At 41.6% G+C, this 26,958-nt stretch overlaps 1 protein-coding gene across 1 annotated transcript in view; it reads right to left on the reverse strand.

Moving 5' to 3' along the window:
* GLRA1 (glycine receptor alpha 1) overlaps window positions 1–26,958 on the reverse strand; it is a 53,024-nt gene that overhangs the window by 12,422 nt on the left and 13,644 nt on the right. The window contains exons 4-8 of the mRNA XM_078149198.1: window positions 10,135–10,358; window positions 4,308–4,390; window positions 2,944–3,081; window positions 1,364–1,578; window positions 51–197 (exon numbers count right to left, since the gene is read on the reverse strand). Of these exons, the coding sequence (XP_078005324.1) occupies window positions 51–197; window positions 1,364–1,578; window positions 2,944–3,081; window positions 4,308–4,390; window positions 10,135–10,358 (807 nt within the window). The remainder of the gene's footprint in view (window positions 1–50; window positions 198–1,363; window positions 1,579–2,943; window positions 3,082–4,307; window positions 4,391–10,134; window positions 10,359–26,958) is intronic.

Here is a 26,958-nt window from a genome sequence, read left to right on the forward strand (position 1 = left end):
TATCGGGTCATTTTCTATTGCCCACCCTGGAGCAGTGGCCCGAGTCTTACCTTGTGGTGTCTCCTTTTCCTCCTGAACCTGAGTAGCTCTTTGTGCTGCCGGGACACGAAGTTGACAGCGGCGTACTCCAGCAGTGCTGAGAACACGAAGAGCAGACAGACTGCCATCCAGATGTCAATGGCTTTCACATAGGAGACCTAGTGCAGGGAAGAAAGAGGAGTAGAATGCGTTATTTAGCATGATGGAAATTCCTCTCACTTTTCCCTGGATGGGATGGGGTGAGGGTGGGGGTGTGTGGAATGGGATGGGGAATAGTGGAGAGACAGAGAGAGAGAGAGAGTGAGAGAGAGAGAGAGAGAGAGAGAGAGAGAGAGAGAGAGAGAGAGAGAGAGAGAGAGAGAGAGAGAGAGAGAAAGAGAGAGACAGACAGACAGAACCAATGGCATGGAGAAAAAGGTTGGATTGAATGGCTTTTTCTGTTGGGTTATTGGATTGAGTGGAATGTTGGATCAAGCTGAGTGAAGTAACTATTGGAAGAGTGAATTGAGCGGAACACTGTGCCTAGCAAAAAGGTGAATTGAGGGGAATGATGGATTAAGCAGAATATTGGCTTGGGTAGAGTGTTGTAGCTAACAGAATGTTGGAGTGAACAGAATGTTAGATTGTAGAGATGTTAAATCAAGTAAATTTTCTTTTTACTTGGTGGAATGCCAGGTCAAAGGGAATATTGGATCAAGTGGAATATTATACCTAGTAGGATATTCGGTGGAATAGAATATTGCATTTGGTGGAATTATGGATAGTGAAATGTTGCATTGAGTAGGAAGTTGTGTGAAATAGAAAGCTGTTTGCCTTCTCTTCACTCTAAATTGGGTAGGAGATGGTGCAGAGGATAAGAATGGGTAGGATCCCTCTATCAATAACTCTGTGATCCAGTGACATTGACTTCCTTACTGTTCCTTGCACATGACACTCTTCTCTCCTGACTCCAGGCATTTATACGGTCTCTCCTCTCTGCTTGGAATTCTTTCTCTCCTCATCTTCACTTCCTGGCTTCCCTGGGTTCCTTCAAATCCCACCTTCTACAAGAAACTTTTCCTAGTCTCCTTAATGCTAATGCCTTTTCTCTGATATCATTTGTAACATCCCCTATAGATAGCTTGCTTGTATATAGTTGGTTACATGTTATCTCCTCTTATTAGGAGAGCGATCTCCCCTCATTGAACTCCTTGAGGGAAGAGATCTGTCCCTAGTATTTAGCATAACGTTTGACACATAGTAGACCTTTAAGAAATGCTTGTTGACTCAACTTTATTCTAGTATTGTATGGCCAGAGGGGGGAGTGGTATTTGTTTGTATTTACCTTAGGCAAAGATGCTCGAGAGCCAGAGCTCTGGGTGGTCATGGTGAGCACTGTGGTGATGCCCAAGCCCACCCGAGCAGGTGCAGCATCCATGTTGATCCAGAAAGAGATCCAGGAGAGGATGACAATGAGCAGGCTGGGGATATACATCTGGATCAGGTAGTAGCCCATCTGTCGTTCTAAGTGGAAGCGAGCTTCTATGCAGGTGAATTTGCCTGAAAGCAATTGTAGTGAGAGAGTGATTGTCTATCTAAGTAGGAGACTCATAATGGTAAGACCCTTGGTCTAGGGGGCAGTAGACCTGCATTCTAGTTCAGGCTTTACCACTGGCTAATTATGTGATCTTGGACTCTTTTGGCATTTACATTCCAGAATTCTACATATAACTTGCCCATTTATCATTGATACACATATATGTGTGTGTGTGTGTGTATGTATATATATATGTATATATATATGTATATATATACATATATGTGTATATATATTCAAATACAGATATGCTTTTATGCATATATATTTTATACATATGAGGCATCCAGGTGGTACAGTGGATAGAGTGAATAGAGTCCTGGGCTTTCAGTCAGGAAGACTTATCTTCCTGAGTTCAAATCTGGCCTCAGACACTATGTGACCCTGGGCAAGTCACTTAGCCCTGTTTGCTTCAGTTTCCTTATCTGTTAAATAAGTTGGAGATGGAAATGGCGAACCACTCCAGTGTCATTGCCAAGAAAATCCCAAATGGTGTCATGAAGAGTTGGACACAACTAAAATGACTAAACAACAACAAAACATGTATGTGTATGTTCATATATACATATATGTATGCTTTTAAAATTAGTGTGTATCCTTAGGTGGGTGAAATACCACCCCATGAAGTCTTGCCTCTTGGTCATCTACTCAGCATGCCATATTTTCATACATCCTGCAGAGGGCAGCATGAGTTGGAGCCTGAGAATTTTTCTTTGCTCTGAGAATGTTGGTTGAATGAATGGGGTTTTACTCTCATTTGGTTCTAGGATAATTCATTCTCAGGCCTTTGTAAGGAGCTTCGGGAAAGAGCTGTGTGTGAGGCTATGCCTCGGGCTTCTTGAAAGATATTGGTGGTTTACCTGACTATATAAACCTTCTAGCTGCAATGTAACAGCAGGGAACTTGCACTGATGGCTCTGCGTCTCTGAGGGCCTGAAAGGCACCCTGTGCGATTTCTTTCAAAGTATCACTGGCAGAAGCCTTTCATGTTCAACTTTTACTATCCAAGCACACTTGCCCATTATTTATGTGGTGTGGCCTTGTATCCTCAACAGGAGACTGAACTAATGACTTCTCCGGTCCTTTCCAGTTCTTAAATTCTACAATCCCTGGGAGGGAGCGAGGGAAGGAAAGACAGTATTATTGCTGGGGGAGTAAAATGAGATACAGAGCAGCAAATAAACTTGCTTAAGGTCACATAGGTAGATTTTCGTATTCTCTCTGCTAAGTTCAGAGCTGGGCACATAGTACATAGTATAAGCTTGTTGAGTGAGGGGAGTTCAGGACTGAAAGTGCGAGCTCTGGGGCTCTTCAGGAATCTGGCTCACCTGTGTTATAATGTTTGGTGCAGTATCGCAAATCCTTTTCTTCTTTCAGGATAAACTGGGGCAGGGTTAAGTCATCGGCCACCTGCACTGCCCCTTGCTCTTGCCACTGGAAGATGAGGTCATTCATGGTATAGCCAACTGTGGTTAGATGGGAGAAGGTGGAATTACTTCAGGGGGAGCACTAGGCTAAAGCAATCCGGGATTGGGGAGAACACCCCAGACTGAATCAGGATCCAGAAAAATCGGGACAGGCTAGGAACATTGGCTACATCTAATCAGATGAAATTTAATAGGACTGAATGTTAAGGGCTTCACTTGCATTCAAGTGTAAGGGGCAGGATGGGGAAGATGTGTCAAAACAGCAGTGCTTATGAAAAAAAAAAGATTCATGTGGGGCTTCTAGTGGCTTCAAGCTCATCAAAAAGGGTCACCTGCATATCCTGGTGGCCAAAAAAGCTAATGTGATTTTTAGGCTGAATTTATAAAGTCATAATATCCAGAATGAGGGAAATGATAGTTCTAGTGTCCTCTGCCCTAGTCAGACTCACAGTAGTTTTTTCATCTTTGCTCAGTTGTCTGTCCAAAATCTGGATTACTGGAATATTGTGTTCGGTTCTAGGTATGCCATTTTAGAGAGGACACCCATGAGAGGGTGACCAAGAGCATGCAGTGACCATGTTCTATTAGTACTAGGACTAGGACTAGTAACCATGACATATGAGGAACACTTCTAAGGGCTGGGGATTTTTAGACTGGAGAAGAGAAGACTTAGGAAGAATATGGTCATTGCCTTCACGTATTTGAAGGGCTACCATGTGGGAGACTGGTTTGGCTTGGCCCTACAGGGGAAAACTGGGAACAGTGACTAGAAGTTGCAGTGAGACTCAATATAACCGAATAAAGCTCCATAATAATCAGGGCTATCTGAAAGTGGAATGAGCTGCCTCAGGAGATGAGTTCTCCATTACTGGAAGTCTTCAGGTAGAAACTGAATGTTGAGGATGTTTCTGAGAGAATTCTTGTTCAGGGATTAGATTAGATTCCCTTAATTATCTTCTAGCTCTCAGAGCCTGGGACCCTAATGACAATTCTCTAGTTTAAGTTTCAGGGATGATAGAAACCACAAAATATTTTCATGAAAAATAATCCCTATGATTTCTGCTCTTGGTTTAGTCCAGTCCTAAGATTTCTAGGACAGCAGTGGGTGAGAGAGGAGCAGAAGATGAATCTCCCTTATACCTCTCTCCCACCAAGATTTTGGGTTAAGTTCAAATTGTCTCTGGGGTCTCATGGCATCTCCCCAGAGCTTCTGTGGAGTGGGGCAAGTGAAATGGAACAAAAGGACCCAGGCTTAGGGGGCTTACAGCTCTCCAGTTGCATAATGCATGTCTGGACATCCATGGGAAAATTCTTCAAATCCATGGGGCAGGCCAGAGTCAGAGTAATCCTGAGGACAGAAGGAAACAGAAATAATTGTTGGATTAGCCTTGCTAATGAGACACTTGGTGCCTCAGAGAAACTAGGCAGAGGGCCTCATAGAAACCAGATAGGGACCTAAAGAACTTGGTCAAGTCCTCAGATCTCTTGCATCTCACTTCAGTTTAGTTCACTGTTCTCATTTTTACATATTAGTGACTTTCATTTTTTCAAAAATAGATTTTTATTTATAACTTTTGTTTTTATATCACTTATATTTCCAATATAACCCCCCTTGACCCTCTCAGAGAGTTATTCCTTATAATAAATAGTAAAAAAGCTAATAACTATATCCAAAAAATCTGACCATTTATGTAGCATTCCACACCCATAGTGCCCCACCTCTGCCAAGAAGGTGGTAAAGGTGTCATCTTATCACTCTTTGAGACAGCTAGCTGGTGCAGTGGATAGACTACTGGGCATGGAGTCAGGAAGATCTGAAGTCGAATGTGGCCTCATACACTTACTCTCTGTGTGAGCCTAGGCAAATTGATTAACCTCTGTTTTCCTGTTTCCTCAACTTTAAAATGGGGATAATGATAGCACCTCGTTCCCAGGGTTGTTGTGAGCATTAAATGAGATAATATTTTAACACAGTGCCTGGCACACAGTAGTTGCTTAATAAATGCTTATCTCCTTCCATTCCTTTCTTCCTTTGGGGACAAGCTTGGCCATTATAATTTATCAGCATTTCATTTTATTTGTTGTTCTTTCTATTTACATTTTCATAGTCATTGTATATATTGTTTTCCTGGTTCTGTTTACTCCACTTTTTCTCAGTTTATATAAGTCTTTTCATACTTCTCTGTGTTTTTTATGTTTGTTTCTCACAGCATAGTAATATCCCATTATGTTCACGTCCCACAATTTGATTACTCACTCCCCAGTTGGTGATTATCTACTTTTGTTTCCAGCTTTGCTACCACAAAAAGATCTGCTCTAAATATTTTGGTGTATAGGAGCCTTTCTTTTTGTCTTTTGACCTCCTTGGGGTATATATGTCTTGCAGAGGATTTTCTGGTTTAAAGAATATGGACATTTTAGTCACTTTCTTCACATATTCCAAATTGCTTTGTAGAATAGCTGGATCAATTCACAGCTCCTCTGACAGTGCATTTCTGTGAATGGCCTTCATTTTAAAAAGTAGTTTTAAAGTTATGCCTCTAACTCATTGTGTGACAATGGTCAAGACCCTTCCCTTTGCTGGGCTTCAATTTTCTTCTGGTTAAAATGAGGGAGTTGGATGAGATGGTCTCCAAAATTCATTGCGGCTCTGGGATTTTGTATTACATTTTAAGGTCACCTCCAGTTTTAACATTCTATGTTCCATGTTCACGTTTCTTTTTTAGTTTTGAGAACCTATGGGCCTCTGTAAAATGGGGATGTCTCACATGGTTATTGTGTAGATAAACTGAGTTAATTCACAGAGTGTTTTGTGTACTTTAAAAGGCTATATGAATACAGGTTGTTTATATTAGAATAATTATTATCTTATCTTTATCAAAACTTATTTTGTTATCTTTTGGGTAAAGATTTCAAGATGATGCAGGCAGAAGCACCTATTCTTTCAGCTTATTGTAAGTGTGGTGAGACCATAAAGAATCCTCTCAGCTAGAAACAATTGGAAATTCGAGTAAGATAGCAATGTCATGTAATGGATAGAACTCTGGAGTAGAATCAGAATACTTGGCTTTGATTTTGGGCTCTGACTTCCTATCTGTGAGACATCAGACAAATCATTTCCCATCTTTGAGTCTCAGTTTTCTCATCTATGAAATGGGCATAATAATATTTGCACTTAACCCTGTGAGGAAAATGCTTTGTAAACTTGAAAGTAACGTATACATTTTAGCAATATTGAGAATCTAGCTCTCCTACCAAGTGACTGCATGGTCTTGGGGCAAGATCTTAACTCCTAACTCCCTTAATCTTCTTCTCTATAAATGAAAGATTTGAACAAGATGATTTCTGTGATCTCCTTTCTAACTCTAAGAGTTCTTCCAGCTCTGACATTTAACTTTTTATGTTTTAATGTCCTTCCAGCTCTGACATTCTGTTTTATATGTTCTTTCTAGCTTTGACATTCTGTGTCCTAAGATTTGCTTGTGTGGGGTGGCTGGGTTACTGGCTGCATCAGACAGAGGAGTATCTGGGGACATAATTCTCATCTGGTAGCCGGGAGAGGGAGAGCGTCTGGCGGTCCTGTTCCTTTCCTCTGCATCTGGATATTTTGCATTTCAATCTCTAGGGAATTGTAAGTAAGAGGAGGGAGCTGTCAACCTCATGTCCTCTGGGGATAAGTCCAGCTGGGGCGCTCTGAGCATCTGGAGTCCCTAGATAGCTGGGGCAGGTGTTGTTCCTTCTCCCTCCTTTCATACTCCTCCTGTCTCAAAGAGTGATAAGATGACACCTTTACCACCTTCTTGGCAGAGGTGGGGCACTATGGGTGTGGAATGCTACATAAATGGTCAGATTTTTTGGATGTAGTTATTAGCTTTTTTACTATTTATTATAAGGAATAACTCTCTGAGAGGGTCAAGGGGGGTTATATTGGAAATATAAGTGATATAAAAACAAAAGATATAAATAATGACTCCCCAAGAAGAGCGTTTGACTTGCCCTGGATTTGCAAGCGCAGTGTATAACAGAGTGTGGTTACGGAGTAGGTGTGTTGGATTACGTGTATGTGTACTCTGCCTATCTTGTCGTCTCACCTTGCACACACACACACACACACACACACACACACACACCCTTTGCATGAACTGTCTTCATACATAAACTGTACTCCTTCCACACTACCACCTCTTCCTTAGTTTCCATCCAAGCTTGACTCAAATAACATTTTCTACATGAAGCCTTTCCTGCTCTCCCTCTCCTCCAACTAGTGCCTCCCTGCCAAAATGACTTTGTATTGATTCTTTACATGATCTGAATACTTCATATGTACATGCTTTTCCCCTGTTATAATGAAAGCTCCTTGAGGGTGGAAACTATTTTATTTCTATCTCTGTCTTTGTAGCCTCAACACTTAGCACAATGCCTGACACATAATAGGTGCTTAATAAATGTTTATTAATTGATTGAAATATATGCATGTGCACACATACAACATGCAATACACCCATACTGTCCCAAGTGCTCTTCAAAGCAATAGTCATTTTGGCAGCTGGTCTAAGGAGACTCCACCATCTTCATGTAAAAGAGGGGGTGGCCTGTTGCCAGAACCCTTGGGTTATACAAGATGAGAGTAGGGCCTAGTGTTCACCCCTACTTTACCTTATCTCTCCTCATCTAGCAATGGTGCTGGGCCCGTTGAAATAATACTGTTCAGAGGTTGGGAAGGGGATTGAGTGATAGGGTGGAAGATATGGAGAGAAAAGTGTCCTGTCTCAGTCCTGAACATCAAAGCTCCAAAGTGGAGCAGCTGTCAGAACAGGTTAGTGTACTGCTTCTGGACAGTCTTCCCCATCTCCCTGACCCTCTCTTTTTAACCTGCTGTCCTTGGGGTTTGGCCTTCAAGGGAATGTGCATCAAGATAGTCCTGAGTGGATACCAGTGGGTCTGGATAGGTTGGGGGATGGTGAAGATCTTCCTGGCTGGTTGCATTTAGTTTTATCTACCCTTGGGGCCCCTATGTGAGTTTACCAAATCTCAGGAAAATGTGAGGTCAGTGAAGTTAATCTTCTCTCTGTGCCCTTTCCTTGTTCTCCTAGGTCTTTTTGAAGAGCTCTGCATTTAGAGTTGGGGACTTGAGTTCAAGTCCCAATTCTTCTACTTACTATATATGTGTTACTACATGTGTGACCATTGCCCCTCTCATGTCTCAGTTTCCTCATCTATGAAATAATAATAGCTAGCATTTGTATGGGCAGCAAGGTGGCACAGTGGTTAAGAGTGCCGGGACTGGAGTCAGGAAGACTCATCTTCCTGAGTTCAAATCTGGCCTCAGACACTTACTAGCTGTATGACCCTGGGCAAGTACCTTAATCCCATTTGCCTCAGTTTCCTCATCTGTAAAATGAGCTGGAGAAGGAAATGGCAAACCACTCCAATATCTTTGCCAAAAAAACCCCCAAATGGGGTCATGAAGGGTCAGACATGACTGAACAACAAGAAAAAACATCATTTATAGAGTACTTTAAGATTTGCAACATACTCTATGTATGTTATCCCATTTGCTCTTATGAAGTAGGTATCATCATCATCAGAAAAAACATCATTTATAGAGTACTTTAAGATTTGCAACATACTCTATGTATGTTATCCCATTTGCTCTTATGAAGTAGGTATCATCATCATCATCATCATTCCTATCTTATAGATAAGGAAGCCAAGAGAGACAAGTGACTTGTCCAAGATCATAGCTAGTATGTGTCTGAGGCAGGATTTGAACTCAGATCTTCCCAACTTCAGGTGCAACACTTTATCCACTGCACCACCTAGCTGCTGTGGCTGGTGGTTTAAACCAGATGGTCTCTTCCAGTTCTAAATCCTATGGGACATAAGTGGTAGTTGCTAGAGTTAGAATTTGAATCCTGGTCTTTGGAGTCTAAATCCCCAACTTTCCCCTATTCCACACCAAGTCACACAGTCAGTAAATGACAAAATCAGCCCTCAAATCCATTTCTATTTATTCTGAATCCAGTGTTCTTTCTGTTAAGGCTGGTATGTGGCCTCTAGCCTGAACTTTTATCCTAACCCATGCACAAGGGTGTCACACAACGTTACGGGGTCACCGGATCCCCAATCCCCTTCTTACTGATCCTGGTTGCTATCTGATGAAATGCGCACATTGTCCTACTCCCGTGGTCCCATGCAATGAATATGTGGCAGCCTTTATGTCAGTATGGACCCCAGAGTCTGAGGTGTAATGATAAGAGAAATGAGGAGCTGTCCCTACAACTCAAATAAATAAATCTGTTTCCTCCCCTCCCTGAAGAGAAGCTTTATTGCTGACAGTTCCTCTTGTGCGAGGAGCTGCAAAGTGGCTGTAACAGCCCTGTCTCTTTTCCCTAAACCATCCTTCACAAATTACAGGAATCATCCTCCTAAGGTACAACTATGACTGAGGCATTCAGAACTCTTTTATGGCCCTTCATTGGCCAATAGGAAAATTGGAAATTCCTGAGCTTTGCATTCAATGCCCTTTGTAACTTGGCCCCAGTATAGCACTTTACAAGCTTTTCTCTTTAGGAGAATGACTTAGAGGAGGAATTAGGAGATGGAAAAAATAATATTGAAGCTGGCATTTATTTAGCACTTTAAAATTTACAAAGTCATTTACAAATATTATTTCATTTTATCTCCACAACAATCCTGAGAGGTAGGTGCTGATATCCTCATTTTACAGATGAGATTGAGAGATATGAAATGACTTGCCCTAGTAAGTATCTGAGGGAGGATTTGAATTCAGATCTTCCTGACTCCAGGTTTAACTCTCTGTCCACTGAGCCATCTGGTTGCTTGCAGAACCTTTGGTTGTCAGTGTTACCATAGCATTACTCACTATTCATGTGAATACGGGGAAGTCCTTTCTATGAACAAAACTTATCATTGTTCCTCTGAACCTGCCCCTTTTTCCAGCATCCCTTTTTCTGTTGATGATCCCCTAATTCTACCTTTGCTCAGTTATCTGCCATCTTGGATTTAGCTCCTGCAGGTGATGGGAAGTCACCCCTGGTTGGGGTGGGGAAGGCGTCGCTGGAGCCTCACCTGATACTGTAGAGAACATTGCCATTCCTGGAGATGCGCAGGAGCTTATTGTCGGTGGTGATCTCATGGAAATGGGCTCCCTTCTCATTGGCAAAGAACAAGTCTGGCTTCCAGATGGAGTCCAACATGGATGGGTCCAGGTCCAGGGAATCATCAGGATACTCATTGTAGGCCAATCGAGGGTCATTCCACTGCTGACGCAAGAAGATGTTGACCCTGTAATCCTGCAAAGGAGGAGAAGAAAGCGAGAACCTGGTGAATTGTCACCCCCTACAAAAATGTCTGGCACCTCAGATCAGTGCCCTGAGACAGAGTTATTTTCATCCATAAGTCACTATTTCTTTTGCTTTCCATAATTTCCCTACTTTCTAGAATCATAGAATTAAATATCTGAGCTGGAATAGACCTCAGAATATAGAATGTTAGAGCTGGAAGAGGCCTTAGAACACAGAACATAGAATGTCATAGTTGGAAGGTATCTTGGGGCATAGCAAATATTATATTAGATATGGATGAGACTTTAGGAATGATCTAATCCTAGTCTCTTAATTTTTTAGATGGACAGAACTTGCGGCCTGGAGAAGTGATTTGTCTTACTAAAAGCTAATGTTAGAGCTGGTGCTTCAACCCAGACTTCCTACTTCCCAGTTCCCAGTACTCTTTCCGGTATTTTATACTGTTTTGGTTATCTGGAAAATTCACAGAGAAACACGGCATTATTGTATTCTCTTTGTGACTAAGCCCTTCATAACTTTCCCTTTCCCTGGTGGTAGGTATATAATTTTGAGGCAAAACAGAACCAAATCTCCAAACCCCTCCCTGAGCCTGCTGCCTCATTGGGTAAGCCTGCAAAAATGTCAATAGCTTCATAAAATGTGCCAAGGTATTTCATAGGATTGTTCTATTATTTAATTGAAGCCTCTCCCATCAGCCCTATAGAAAATGACATTTAGTCTCATAATCTCATGTCTTATAAGTCCCCCGGTGGGGGAGAGCTGCAGAACAGGGCTGCATGTTATTTTCCTGAGCTTTCTTCTAATGGAAGCAGACGGTTTCTAGTTTGGCCCCATCTGATCAGCAAGTTAGAAATATTGTCTTTTTTCCCCCTGTGCAGTTTACATGCTGCAGGATTAGGGACTGAGTGGTGTCAGAAGGAAGGGAATGTAGACATTTGGTCAGTAAAAGCCTTTGGCTCCCAAAGTACAATTGTATTCCTGATGATTCTGTAGTGGCCAATCAAAGTCATTCCTTCGCTTCTGGCAGAATGGGGTGTGCCGAGAAGATCAGTGATGCTCTCTCCTCCTCTTCCCTCCAGGAATGTCCTCTCTTCTCACCGATGACCAAAATCCTACCCATCCTTCAAGGCCCAGCTCAAGTCCTCCTTCCTCTTTAGTGCTTTTCCTGACCTCTCCATCTGGAGACACCTTTCCCTCCTCAGATCACTAAGGACCTGGGTATTTTACGTTACTCTCACTTCATCTCTCAGTGCTTACTTAGTTTCTTCAACTATGAAATTGAGGTAATACATCTATCTCCCGGGATTATGGGGAGGATCAGATGAGATGATATGTGTAAAAGAATCTACCTTAAAAAGCTACATAAATACTGGTACTTATGCTCTAGATGCTTCCTGTGTCTAAACATTGTCTTGTCAACTAGACTGTAAGCAGTCTGAGGGTATGGAGCACAACATTTACTTCTGTTTCCCCCGTGGCTCCCCCCACAGGATGAAGCACATAAAATGTGCTTACGAAATACTTGTTAATTTATTGTTTCGTGTGAATGAAGATATCATTACCTTTCTCTTGCTTCTTCTGCTACATGGGTCATTAAATTGAATAGCGTTTAGAAGTAGAATAACACCATGGCGTAGTGGATGGAGAGCCTCCCTCAGAACTTGGAAGAACCAGGTTCAAATCCCACTTTTGACATAACCTGGTTTTGTGACTTGGTGTAAGTCAATAGTTCAGTATCCTAGGCAATTCGCAAGACTACCCATGCAGGAAAGGTGTCGGCGTGCATTGATGGAGGGAGTTTTCTCTACAGGAAGTTCCCTATGCCACTGAAATCATAGATCCAGGCCCTATTCATAACATTCTATATTCTTTTGTTCTCTTCATACACTTCTTCCATAATTTGATTTGGGTCCCTCCCACACCAAACTGAGGCACCAGAGTAAGACCTGCAATAGTAATAATGAGATTAGTGTTAATTATTACTGAAAAGTACTAATAATAATATTAGGCTACTTTTACATAGTGTTTTGAAGTTTCTAGAGCACTTTGTTTCCATTGCTTAATTGGGTCTCCATAACAATACTGTGATGCAGGTAGTATAATCTTATGATCCCTATCTTCCAGAGGATGAAATTGAGGTTCAGAATGTTGGTTTGGTAAATTTCACATAGCTGGTTAGAGATGGTGCTGGCATTCTGACTTCAAGTCCTGCTATACTACCTGGGAGTATTTATATTTTTACATTCACCTTACTTTGTTTCTCAAATTCAGTCAGTTGTCCTATTCTGCCAATTATTCCTTGAGGGTATCTCTAACTGACTTCCCTGCCTTCATGTCTCCCTTCTCCAGCCCATCCTTCAAAAACTAAGAAATTAGTCTTCTTAATGCACAGTTTTGAGTATGTCATTCCCTTGGACCCCATTTTTATAGGATAAAATCCAACTTCTCTAACCTACCATTCGAGGCCTTCTACAATCTAGTTCCAACTTACCCAGACAAATTGTAAAACATACTAAAGGAATATTTTTATGAACGCTCAGATAGGGATGTGAGGGATCCCTAAAAGGATTTTGAGTTCACTGAGAATAGGACAATGCGAGATCAATTTCGTTTACTTATTTAAAAGGGTGATTAGATTAGTAGATCAGGGTAATGCTGCAGATATTAATATATCTGGATTTTAACAAAGCATTTGATAAAATCTTTCATGATATCCTTGTGGATAAGCTGCAGAGATGTGGGCAAGATAGTAGTACCATTAAGTGCATTTAAAGCTGGCTGAATTACTATACCCAAAGTGTTATGGTTAATGCATTATTGTTAACCAGTTGGGAGGTTTCTAGTAGACTGCCACAGGCATACATACTTAGCTCTGATTCAATTTTATAAATGACTTGGATCAGGGCATGGATGTCATTCTTCTTAAATTTGCAAATAACATGAGGTGAAGGCTAGCTAACATAATGGATGACAATATCAGAATGCATAAAGATCTTAACAGGTTAAAATTTTAGCTGCACCCAATATGATGATATTTTATGGGGATAAATGTAAAATCCTATACTTAAATATATAAACTGTACAACTATAAGGTAGCAGAGCTATGGCTAGACAGTTTGTCTGAAAAATAACATATGAGTTAACAGTGTGATATCTTTTTTTTTAAAGAGATTCAGGAAAAGACTTGTGTCTTGTAGCCATAAAATCTTCATGAGAATACACATTTTGATGGTATCCTTGCTGAAAATATGAGATAAGAACAGGCAGGCTTTCGTGAATGATTTTTTTAGAGCAGACTATATCTTCAGTTACACAATTGCCTGAAAAGTATAAAATCCTGCTGTCTTTGTAATTGACTATTTAAACTTATTAAAACTTATTGACTTTGTAGGGCAGAATACATCCTGAAAGGTTTATCTCCAGCCAAGTGTCTCTCATGAACATTTCAATATCATACAAGATTCCTTGATAGACGCAAAGCTAGAAAAGGTAGGAGGTAATTACGTTTGATGATCTTCTGATCATCAGTTTCAAACTAGAAACATAAATGTATTTACTGCTATAATGCAGGATGTTCTGCACAGAGTCCAAGTGGAAGAAAGGTTCTCTATTGATAACCAGATACTCAAGATGTTTCTATTTGTGGGCAATGCTGTCTTAATTGAATCAAGACCAGTAGGGCTTTCTCAGTGAGATTCATGGTCAAAAAAGATCCGTCTAACACACAACATAGGGAAAATCAAATGGGTGAATACCTATTGATCAGACTATGGTATGCAATTGAGTGGGCAGCTCACTGATGGAGCCCATCAGGACATGATCCCCAGTCATACCCCCCCCACAAACTATCATTTTCATATTCATATTCTTTTATTGGTCATGGAAAATGGCCGTGTCTGAAGAATCAGACTTGTAGGTGACCTAAAGAGTAACAGAGAAATCCATGGAAGGAGCTTGCTCCAGCATATCTTCAAGGATGATTTGATTACAAGAATTAGTGTAAAGGCTATCTAGGAGACGTAAGATAAGAAAAAAAAGTTGGACTAATTATGTAATAAAAGTAAAGGATAATAGAAGCTGAGTTGAGTGCCAGCACTGCATTGGTATCTACGGAATGTCAAGATTCTAGGGGAAGGCCTTTATGTGGAAGACTGACGGGAAGATGAGGACAAAGAGTGGTCAAGATGGAAAGGCATGGAGGGATTAAGATCTGCACTATTAGGGAGAGTACCCACATTGATGAGATCTAACACCCACTGAAGCTCTGAAATACTGAAATATATTCTAGGGATCTTTTTTAGCTCTAATGCTTTTTGATTCTGTAAATGGCTGCCACCAACTTGCCCCTCCCCTGTCAGACAAGATCAGTGTAATTGATGTAATTGGCAGGAAGCTAAATGTTGTTTTGCTTATTCGGCCGTCGGCCGTTGTCTATTTTCCAACATATTGGGTCATGTTTGGGCTGTGTGCTCAGGCTCACGGAGCCTTGTAGGCTGAGGTGGATGTGGGTATTTTCCCAGTTCCCTCCCTTTTCTCTCCTCCCTTCCACCCCCAGCCCTCCTTGTCACAGGAGGCTGACCGTTCACTGCTGCACTAGCACTCTGAGGCTTCCTGCAGAGTGCCAGCTGCCAAAGCTTTAGGGGGAAAGGAGGCTGATGGGTCAGGAGTGATGAGGGTGTATACCAGCATCTGATGACTAGAAGCAGGAGGGGGGAGAGGACTTAGGTTTTCGTGCCCAGGAACACAGAAATGGGACCTGAACCAGCGTGTGTTGCCCATAAGAGCAAGAGGTTTGTCTCTGATAAGGGGCTGGCCAGGCCAGCCCATAATTATCTCTTTTTTCTCTAATTCCTAGAATACTTAGTATCAGTATAGAATATTACCCGGCATTACAAGGGGCCTCAGAGACCGTCTTTTCCAAAGCCTCTTTAATTTCACTGAGGAAAAAACTGAAGCAGATGGGAAATGGTTTGTCCAAGGTCACACAATAACCTAGGAGCACAGCTGGAACAAGAACCCAGGTCGCTGGATTCCTAACCCAATAACTACTATCTCTAAAGAATTTTCTGGTTTACAAAGCACTGTCTCCATAACAGTCCTGTGTGGGAGGTCAAGTATTGTTATGCCCAATTTACAAATGAGGAAACTGTTGTTAGAGAGGGTGACTGACTAGCTTGAGGCCACACATCTAGTAAGTGGTAGAGAATGAACTTAAATTTAGGTCTCCTGACTCCCAGTGCAAGGCTCATTCTACCATATTACCCTATTTTGGCTCCCTGCAACGTGATTTATCAGGCTTTGGTACTTCCTCCCACTTCCTTGTTCCCAAATCTCTCAGGAATGGCCCCTTCATTCAGAGTATCTGGATTCCAAGCTTCATCTTTTCCTTCCTAAGGTTGGTTAGCAGGACCCGAGGAGGAGAATTCTGGGTCAGAGAAGACCTTCAAAGGACCCCTGAAATTACATTATGTGGTTAGCCACATACTCATTTATATTTCAGACTAGCGGTGATGCTATTCCTCAGTTAAGAATTGTTAAACTAGAACCTTTGTGAGCTTAGGGAATCTCAGATCAAACTATAGAATGTCAGCACTGGACATAGAACATGGATCTCAGGAATGGAAGGAACTAGTCAGAACAAGGCTGAAGATCTAATTGGAAGAGATCTTATAACATGGAACACTGAAGAAGTTTTATAACATGGAACATAGAACATTAGAGCTAGAAGTGACCTTAGAACATAGAAGTTTAGAGCTGGAAGAGACCTCCTAGAACCTAAAATGTGAAAGAGGTGGGAAGACCCATAGAATATAGATTTTCAAGCTGGAAAGAACCTCTACGATTGTCAACTATAGCACTATTCACCTCCACCACCATTTTGTAGAGGTTCAGGGAATGTTGAATGTCTTGCCTAAGATCACACAGCTGGTTAGTGGATGGAAACATGCCAGAACCCAATTTTGAACTCTCTGGTAGGTTGTCTTTGCAATACATGGTACTGTTTTTTGATGATGGCCCCATGAGTCTGGGTCTTCTTGCTTCTTTGAAGAGAGATAGACTAGGTTGCCTATTAATGTCCCCTGTTGCCTATGGATTCTGGTGTCATCTGCAATGTCCCCCATTGAGGAATGGCTGGGATTCATGTGAAGGGTCTTGAGGTGGTAGAAGTGGGGTTACAGGAATGAGAAGAGCACATACTTGGGAATAGTTCTTAACCTTTGGTAGTCTAGGTGAAACCTATGCATTCCCTTTTCAGAATAGCATTTTTAAATGCATAAAATTAAATACATAGGCTTACAAAGGAAACCAATTATATTAAAATACAGTTATCAAAATATTTAAAACATTTATGAATCCTTTTAAGTTGGATTCCAATTAAAAACTCCTGTACCAGTGCCTAGAGCTGGGGGTGGAGAAGAAAAAAATAAGTAAGGATGGTTGAGAATAAATCAATTAATCAATCAGTCTTCAAGAAAACAGATGGTTCTTAAGCTATGAAGTCAAAATAAGGAATTTAAAGAAATATGACTAGAATACAGTCTTGCTAGAAGGCAGGAGAATGGCCCACATACTTTGAAGGGTCCCTTTAGACTCTATGTTTTACAGTGTTTTTGCTGTTTGTCTACTAGATTCAAGAAACCAATAAACACATTTTTATTAATCACCTACTTGGAATACAAGGCCTTCCCTCAAGGAACTCACATTCTATCAGGAGAGAAAACGTGCGTGTATGAGTACATGCAAATATATACTGAAACACATATATGTATAATAAATACATTGTAATTTCGATGGGAGGCACTAGAAACAGGAAGGACGTAAGTGGAGTTTTGAAGAAAAATAGGGATTCCAAGAGGTGAAGCTGAGGAGGGTTTCCATTTTAGGAATGGGGGATAGTTTGTACAAAGGCACTGAGACAGGAGGAGTGCCGTGTATGAAGAGCAGGAAATAGGCCTGTTTAGCTGGACTATAGAACTTGCAAAGGTGAGAAAGTGAGTCTGTTGGGGGATGAGAATCCCAAATGCACATTTAGAATTATGACCAATTAAAACCCTTCATAGAATCACAGAATTTGGGGCAGCTAGGTGACGCAGTGATTAGAGCACCTGCCCTGAAGTCAGGAGGACCTGAGTTCAGATCCGGCCTCAGGCCAAACACTTGACACTTACTAGCTGTGTGACCCTAGGCAAGTCACTTAACCCTGATTGCTTAAAAAAAAAAATCACAGAATTTTAGCACTATTGTAGGGGACATCAGGTGCCATCTTCCCCAACCCATATGTGAAGTATGAATCCTCTTGATAACCTCCCAGTAAGTAACCATCCAGCCTCAACTGGAAGACCTCCAGGGGGTGGGAACTCACTAATTCTTTAGGCGATCTTTTCTACTTGTAGACAACTTTAATTGTTCAAAGGTTGTTATACCAAACTGAAATCTCTCCTGTAACTTCCCAGTCATTGCTCCTGATTCTGCCAATCGGGAAAGAATCAAGGGCCAACAGGGTCAATCAAGTCAACAAGCATTTATTAAGCACCTACTATGTGCTGGGCACTGTGCTAAGTGCTGGGGATACAAAGAAAGGCAAAATAACGAAGAAACTGTGTTGTTCCTACTCTCAAGAAGCTTATAGTCTAGTGGAAGAGAAAACATAGAAACAATTACGTACAAAGAAGACATATACAGGAAAAATTAGAGATAATCTCAGGAGGAAGGGAGTGAGGTTAAGGAAAAGTTTCTTGCAGAAGGTGGGGTTTTAGCTGAGAGCTGAAGGAAGCCAGGGAAGCCAAGAGGTAGAGATATTGAAGGAGAACAAATGTAGGCCCTCTGCCACAGGAGAGCCCTTTAGATACTTGAATAGAGCCATCAATTCTGTTCCTACTTGAGTCTTCACAGGTTTAGAGTTATAGGGTACGCTAAAGGCCATTGAGTCCAATCTCTCATTTTACAGATGAGAAAACTGAGGCACAACAGATTAAGTGACTTGACCAGGGTCACATAGCTAGTAAGTGAGGCAAAATTAAAAATCAAGTCTTTTTGACTCCAAGGCCAGTGTCCTCTCCACTTCCCCATGCTGTCTCTTTTCTCTACACAAAATAAAGGAGTAGCCACTGTTTGTCAGAGCCTGGTGGAAGTGTGGAAGTTGAGGAGGGGTAAGGCTTCTTCCCAGCATCAACTTTCAACAAACCCTTCCAAGAATTCCTTCCCATGCATGTCTGTGGATCTGAGGCCTAGAGGGAGATGTGGCCACACTGGTAAAGGCCTGTCAGGTGTGTCCACGCAGCATATCCATCCCTCCCCTCTCCCAGGCCCTTCTAAGCCTGCCGCCTATCAGCAGTCGGTCCTCTGACTTTCCCATTTTCAGTGTCAGCTAGCACTGCTGTGTCCTCAGATGGTCCTTCTTGCTGAAGTTCTCCTTTGTGACTCTGCCTTTGAGCGTGGCTGGGGATTGAGCTGTCCAGGAGCTGATTCTATAGGGTGACAGGGAGCTGTCATAGACAGCGCTGATTTGGCTTGGAAGTAACATAGCTCTCGTTGCCCAACTTGTGCCAGGAGATTTCCCTGCTCCCTCCTCCTCCCACCTGCTTCCTCCTTTTGATGGAAGGTGTCTGGAAAGGATGGAGCCACCTCACCAGCTAAAATCGCAATTTCTATACAAAGCCTTTCCTGATCCCTCATAATCCTACATCTTTACTTGTTGCTTATTTCCAACTTACCCTGATGATATTAATTATTCAAACCATCAATTAAACAGCATTTAAGCATCAATAAAGCAAGTGTCTCAAACCCTTACTTGTTAGCTGGGCAAGGAACAGCAAGCAGATCATTCTGACTCGATTGTAGACTGCATGAAGGGTATTAATGTATAATAGATCTGGAAAGGTAGGTTCTCCTTCTATACTACTTCACTAGTTCATTCCATTAGTTCCCATGGATTCAATTATCATCTCTATGCTGATGATTCTCAAGTCTATTATCCAGCCTTAATTTCTCTGTTGACCTCTAGTCTCACATCTCCAGCTGGCTATTGGACATAATTCTAGTGCCTTCTCTCTGTTGTTTATTTCTAATTTGTTTTGTATTTGTATTTGTTTGTACACGCTATTGAGTTGTTTCAGTCATATCTGACTTTTCACGACCCCATTTTGGGGTTTTCTTGGCAAAGATAGAGTGGTTTGCTACTTCCTTTTCTGGCTCATTTTACAGATGAAGAAACTGAGATAAACAAGGTTAAGTGACTTACCCAGGGTCACACAGCTAGTAAGTATCTGAGGCCAGATTTGAACTCATGAAGATGAGTCCTCCTGGTTTCAAGCCCAGTTCTCTCTATCCACTGTGCCACCTAGCTGCCCTGTTTGTATATAGTTGTTTGCATTTTGTTTCCCCGATTTGACCATAAGCTCCATGAGAGCAGGGATTATATTTTGCTTTCTTTGTACACCCAGTGTTTAGCCCAATGCCCAGCACATAGTAGGCACTTAATAAATGTTTATTGACTGACTGCACCCAGGTTCTGAAGGGCTTTAAATACCAAATAGAAGAGTTTGAATTTGATCTTAGAAGTATTAGGGAGTCAGTCACTGGAATTTGTTGAATAGGGAAATGACATAATCAAGCTATGTTCTAGGAAAATCAGTTTGGCGGCTGTGTGGAGGATTAGTTGGAAAGAATAAAGGCTTGAGGCAGGGGGACCAATTAGATTACTGCTGTTGAAAGGTGATGAGAGCCTGAACTAGGCTGCTGGTTATATGAGGGGAGAGAAGGGACGTGTGAGAAAAGTGTTGTCTAGGTAGAATCTATAGGACTTGGAAATCGAACAAATATGGGGGGGTGAAGGAAAGAGAGGACTCTAAGATGATTGAGAAGTTGGCAACCTGTATGATGGAAAGGATGGTGGTGCTGAATAAATATAGGGAAGTTCACAAGATGGATTGGTTTTGGGGGAAAAGATGAGCTCAGTTTTGGATGTGATAAGTTTGAAATGCCCATGCATTTGAACTTCCCAATAGGTAGTTGATAATATTAGACTCTAGTTCAGGAAAGAGACTAGGACTGGAAATAGATCTGGGAGTCATTTCTATGGTGGTGATAACTCAACACATGGAAGCTGGTGAACTTATGAGAGTATGTAGAGAAACAAAGGAAGAATTCCCAGGACAGAGTTTTGTAGTGCACACAGAGTTGGAGGTGGGATGTGGATGATTGATTGTCCAGCAAAAGAGACTGAGAAAGTGTGGTCAGGTGGGTGGGAACAGAATCAAGGGGAAAGTGGTGTCATCAAAACCCAGAAAGGAGAGAGTATTCAGGAGGAAAGTATGATCAACAACATAATATGTTCCAGAAAGGTCAAGATGGATGAGAATTAGGAAAAGGTCCTTGGGTTTGGTCATTAAGTGATTACTGGTAACTTTGGAGAGAGTAATGTCAGTTGATTAATGAGGTCAGCCCTAGATTACAGAGGGCTGAGAAGTAAGAGGAGAGGAAGTAGAAGCAACAGATATAGACAGTATTTTCCCTAGAATTTGGCTATGGAAGGGAGGAAAAATAATAGGATAATAGCTTGAATGGATGGTTGAGTAAAGGGGGGGCATGGACATGTTTATAGGCAGCAGGGAAGCAGTCAACAGATAGAGGGAGATTGAAGAATAGAGAGAGGTGGATGGTTGTGGGAACAATCTTCCTGAGGAGGCTGGAGAGAATGAGTCAAAATGAGAATACGGACTACCTCTTCACCAGAAGCTGGAATAAAGGAGGCTAGTATAAGAGATTATGTGAAGAGGCTTTGAGGTGCCTAGTAAGAGGAGAAAAAGGAATGCATAGTTAATGGTCTATTTTCTCAGTCCTTTGCTAAGACATCAGGAGAAGAGTATTTTGCAGAAGCATTGAGGAGGGAAGGCTTGTATGACTTCTTCCAGCACTATTCAGCAGCATGTAAATAAGACTGGAGGAGGCAAATGATTAGAGTACTGAAATACAGGTATTTGATATTTGAGAGTACAAGTCTGCATAACTGTTGAACTGGTTAATTACAGTCAAGTTTGGGAAGGAAGGAAAGTAAAGTGGAACAGGGGTGATGTCCTGGGAAAGTACTTAGGAGCATAGGGAATGGAGGGTCATGGTAAGGATAAGGAAAAGATTTAGGAAGAATGAGGTATAGGGGAATACAGAATGATAGGAGATTATTGTAAGATAAAGCAATTTTAGAATTCTTGCCTGTGGAAGTGAAATGTTTGTGGGTAATGATGAGATCAATTGTGTGACAATCTCTTTGTGGTTGATATAGAATGAAGGTGTAGTTTATGGGAGGTGAAGAAATGGAAGAACTGAAAGGTTAAAATATTAGAGGAAATATCAGTGTGTGTCTTGAAATCTCCTGGTTTAAGGGGAGAGGCTGCAATGAATAGTATAACTGTGAGCCAGGTACCAAAACCCTTGGGAAAGAGAGAGAATGACTTGAGGGCCATTAGATAGAGAGGTCTTTGGATAAAGTGAATCTTAAAGGAAAACAGGTTGCTGAATGATGGCAATGGAGGGCAGGTCTGGGAATCAGAATGGGGAGAAAAGAGTATTAAAATTCCATGTAAGACCATAGCTTTGGGGGGCATAAGAGGAGATCCATCAGCATTAGAAGGGATGGCCAGGGATGCAGTGTCTTTGGTGGGGGTGATGGTGGGGAATTCAAATCTCTATGATTGCTAGTAAATTGAAAGAGCATGAAAAGAAGAGGTCTGAGGAGAAGAAAAATGTGTTGAGGATAGAATAGGGATTCAGAGGAGCACAATGGAAATGGGGTGTGAGAGGGAGCTAGACTGGCACATGAGAGGGATAGGATGATAATGGGAGGAAAGAAGAGGAAGTGGTGGTGTGTCAGAGCAGTGGAGGGGTTTTTGAATAGTAAGTCACAGATTCAGTCTGGGAATGGAAAAATAAGGCAAGAGTTTGCTAGTTTTTTGGCTCATCAACTTCAAAGTTTACACCACACTTCCCTCATGGTAGCTCTGTGAGGTAGACAGTACAAGTGTTATTACTATCACCATTTTATAGATGAGAAAACTAAGACTCAGAGAGTTTTAATAACTTGTTCAAGGTTACACAAACATGATTTGGACCTTGGGTCTTCTGATTCCAGGTCCAGGTCCAGGTCCCCTTTAATTACTCCATTCATTTAATGAAAAACTATTGAGTGTATGCTCTACATGAAGTCCAGCACTGTGTTCTGACTTGTTGGTGCGTGCTGTCATTTGGTTATTTCAGTCATATCCGACTCTTTATGACCCCATTTGGGGTTTCTTGGCAAAGATGCCATTTCCTTCTGCAGCTCATTTTACAGATGAGAAAACTGAGATAAACAGGGTTAAGTGACTTGCCCAGGGTCACATATCTCCTAAGTGTCTGAGGCTGGATTTGAACTCAAAGATGAATCTTCTTGATTCCAGGCCCAGTACTCTACCCACTGTGCTGCCTAGCTGCCCTTCATGGTAATTATATAATAATAATAATAATAATAATAAGCATTAATAAGAATATTTTATGTGTAGGTATTGATTTATACTTTTCAATCTTCTCACATATTCTTATTTGATTTTCACAATACCTGTGAGAGTAGGAAAATGTTTGACCAGTGGCCAATCTGAGGCCTAGAGAGGTGACATGACTTGCCCTAGGTCACAAAGTGAGACACTGGAAGAAGTAGGACTAGATCTAAGGTCTGCTAGGCTATTGCTTGTAGACTTATAGAACTTTAGAAATGAAAGGCTTTTGAATAGGGATGTGACATTATGATGCCTGTACCTCCAAAAGATTGGCAGCTGTGTAGGGGCAGGCAACAAGCATTTGTTACCCACTCACTATGTGCCAGGCACTGTGTTAAGCACTGGGGATGCAAATGAAAGCAGAATGAAAGACAGTGCTGGCCCTTGAGAAGCCCTAGCAAGAACTCATTAATGAGGGAAACGTGCCAGCATGGCGGAGCGGTCCGGGTGTGAAGGCTGTAGGCACTGAGGAAAGTTCCAGAGTGAGAAGGCAGCAAAATCATGGTGGTGAAGTCTAGAGGAGATGGTTCACAACCATGGAGTTACCCTTGCCTGTTTCCTGTAGTAGTCACTCCACTCCCATCCAAACCATTCCCATAGTCATCCATTTGTTAAGTCCTGCCATCATTGTCCTGCATGTCACTGTCCTGCCTGAAAATATTCAATATCTCTTTATTGCCTCTAGGCTAAAATATAAACTCCTTAGCCTGGCCTTTAGACCCCCTGTGCAATCTGGCTCAAATCTATTTTTCCAGCCTAATTTCATATTACTCTCATTCTCACCCTCTAAATCCCAGCCAATCTGGAATTAGTTACTACTACTTTCAATGCTCAACATGCCCTCCCTTGCCTCTGTGCACTTGCAAAAGCTAGCCACATGGCTAGAATGAACCCTCATTTGCACAAGCCATTCAATTAATCAATCAATCAACCAATTAACCAGTCAACAGTTATTTATGAAATGCCTACTATGTGCTAATCACTGTGCTAGTGGTCTGGTTGGGAATATAAAGACAAAACAAGAAGTCCTTATTCTTAAGAAGCTTACATTTTATTGGGAGAGCCTAAGTATATGTATAAATACATGCAGGATAAATAACAAATGAATAAAAGGCAGTTAAATATGAGGCAGGTTGTGGGGATCAAGAAAGGCTTCATATGGAAGGTGGTGTCCAAGGTGAGTCTTAAAGAAAGTGAGAGATTCTATGAGGTAGAGGTGAGGAGCGAAAGCATTCCAGGCATGGAAAAAGGAATAAGGATCGCTAGAAGGGCAGGTGTGGGATAAAAGATACTGAATTCTGTTCTGGTCAGGTTGAGTTTTAGATGTCTATGGGACACGATGCTCAGCTCTGCTCTCTGAATCCTTATCTTCCTTCAAGGTTCTACTTTTGTGGCACCTTCCCTAATCCATCTCTCTTGTACTTGCTCACTCTAAAAGTTATTTACTTATTTGTGTTTATGTTGCATCCCCCAGGAGAATATAAGTCCTAGAAGTCAGGGACTCTTTTCGTTTTGACTTTATGTTCCAAGGGCTTAGCACAATGCACTGCGCAATCTAATTACATAACTAATCACGTTATACAAACAGTGCTACCTCAGACATTGGACAAGGGAGCAGATCTGAATAGTTTTACAGACTTCAGGCCTAGGTTCTCTGCTTTCATTAAAAGGGTGCAGTACTGCTTTACTGGCACGAGTGTAGCAGCGAGAAATAGAAGCAGCTGTGCCCAACAGGAGAGCAGAGGTATAGTCTTGCCCAGAGATGACGTATGTTACAGTTTATATGATTTGTGTTCTGTCTGACAGATAGAGTAGGTACTTGGTTGTTTTTTTTTTTTTTTGATGAGGCAATTGGGGTTAAGTGACTTGCCAGAGTCACACAGCTAGTAAGTGTTATGTGTCTGGAGCTGGATTTGAACTCAGGTCCTCCTGACTTCAGGGCTGGTGCTCTATCCACTGCGCCACCTAGCCGCCGCTACGGTAGGTACAATTGAATTTAAGGGACCATAAAACATTCAACATGTAATTTCAGAATTGGAAGGGCCTTAAGAACATCGCACCTGGAATGTCAGAGTTGTAAGGGACTTTAAAAGATATATAGGCCTAATCGGTCGAACAATAAAGGTTCAGATTGTGACTCGGCCAAGATTTTGGTGGGACTGAACTTGTGCTTTCATCGATGGAAGGAATTGCTAATTTCAAAACTTCCTTTACCAGTGTAGACAGGTACTGGCTTGACAACTTGTGGTTTTAGAGAGATGTCGAGGATACTGAGATTTTAAATGTAAGGTGCTGCCCCTATTGATTTTGGACAATTTTGTTTGTAGAAATAGGTAGACACACAGATAGTTCTGAAGACTTGAGAGATAGGACCTCTGTTAAAAGAACTGAGAAGACCTTAAAGAGAACAGCTCTCGTGTAAAAAATAAAGTATTCACTGAAGGCAAAGATGGACCATTTCATAGATGCTAATTTCTATATAACTACCATAAGCTCTTTGAGGTTGAAATCTGGGAAACTACGGGAACTACAACTTTCTGATGACTAGAAGAATATTACATGTGGTTTATTTGTGCTGTGTCTGACAGAAATGAGAATTTTGTTTCTCCCCCTGAAATAGAGGTGAGTCACTTCACATACAGAGGCCCTGCTTTGAGGCAAGGAATCAGTGAATGCTTGGATTCCAAAGGTAATAAAGAAGGAAGAAAAAGAGCAGAAGAGCAGAAGAAGCAGCTGCTTTGACCAGACCTCAGTTGGGACCAGTTGAGAGGAGGAAGAAAGGTTTTGCATTTGCTGCTGGGAACTGTTCTGACTGGCAGAAGACAGGCTTTGCAGCTGCTGCTGAGAACTGATTTGACTGAAAGAAGACAGTTTTGTAGTTGCTGTTACTAGAAACTGTTCTGATTGGAAGAAGACAGGCTTTGCAGCTGCTGCTGGGAACTGATCTGATTCAAAGAAAGCACTGCTGTTTGAGAGAGAGCTGATTAGAATAACTACTTTTTTTTGGGGGGGGGCTAGGCAATCGGGGTTAAGTGACTTGCCCAAAGTCACACAGCTAGTAAGTGTCAAGTGTCTGAGGCCAGGTTTGAACTCAGGCCCTCTTGACTCCAAGGCCAGAGCTCTATCCACTGCATTACCTAGCTGCCCCAATATTAGTACTTTTGCTGGAATCTGGTTGGAAGGAAAATAATCCTCTGTTATGTGGAGACCTAGCTGGGGAAAGGAAAGGCTAGGCTGCTTTACCTTTTTCTGCCACCTATATCTCAAAAGATGGAAACTCCTTAGAGGTTTATCTGCTTTGCTCCTTATTGCCATTCATGGTCGGGGGCAGAGAGGCATCCACTCAGAGCCCATTGAGTAGACTTGAATAGCTCTGACTTAGGGGAACCGTTTTGCTGAGAGAACTAATGCTGCCTTAGAGGTTGGTTAAGTGAGCAGATCTGAATTTTTTTGTATGCTCCAGGACTAGGTTCTTTGCTTTCGCTAAAAGAGTATAATAATGCTAGCAGCTGTGTCCAACAGGAGAGCACAGAGAACTAGAGGAGGTATGGCCTTGGCCAGAAACTGATACATGTTACAAACTATTCCTTAGAGACATGAAAGATATCAAGGCCTATAGTCTAAAGTTGTGAGTTGCCCTGGACAACTTGTTCTTGCCTTCTTGTTTAGTGTTTCATGATTCAGAGTTAATGGTATCATCCTGGATGATTTGTGCAAATGGGAAACATATTGGTGGAGGCTCAAGACCTACAGTTGTGAGTTGTATACGAATATTTCTGCCATATCTACCATATCCACTTCTAGAACTTTGGGAGTGACTTTAGTAGTATGCCTGCCTCTTCTGGGGAACCGCCCTAAACTGCCAGTGTTAGTCCTGGGGGGATAAGTAAGCCCACCTCAGTTCACGGAAAGAGAAGACTTGATGCTTGACGGCATACTTTGTAATACATAATTGATTTGCCCAGGGTGACTTAACAAGTGTATATTAGAAGTGAAATTTGAATCTTGATCTGCCTGACTCCAAAACCAGTTCTGTATTTGTTGCAATACACTAGCCT

This window comes from Phascolarctos cinereus, unplaced genomic scaffold (genome assembly GCF_003287225.1).
Source record: "Phascolarctos cinereus isolate Bilbo 61053 unplaced genomic scaffold, phaCin_HiC Scaffold_2;HRSCAF=192, whole genome shotgun sequence".
NCBI lineage: Eukaryota > Metazoa > Chordata > Mammalia > Diprotodontia > Phascolarctidae > Phascolarctos > Phascolarctos cinereus.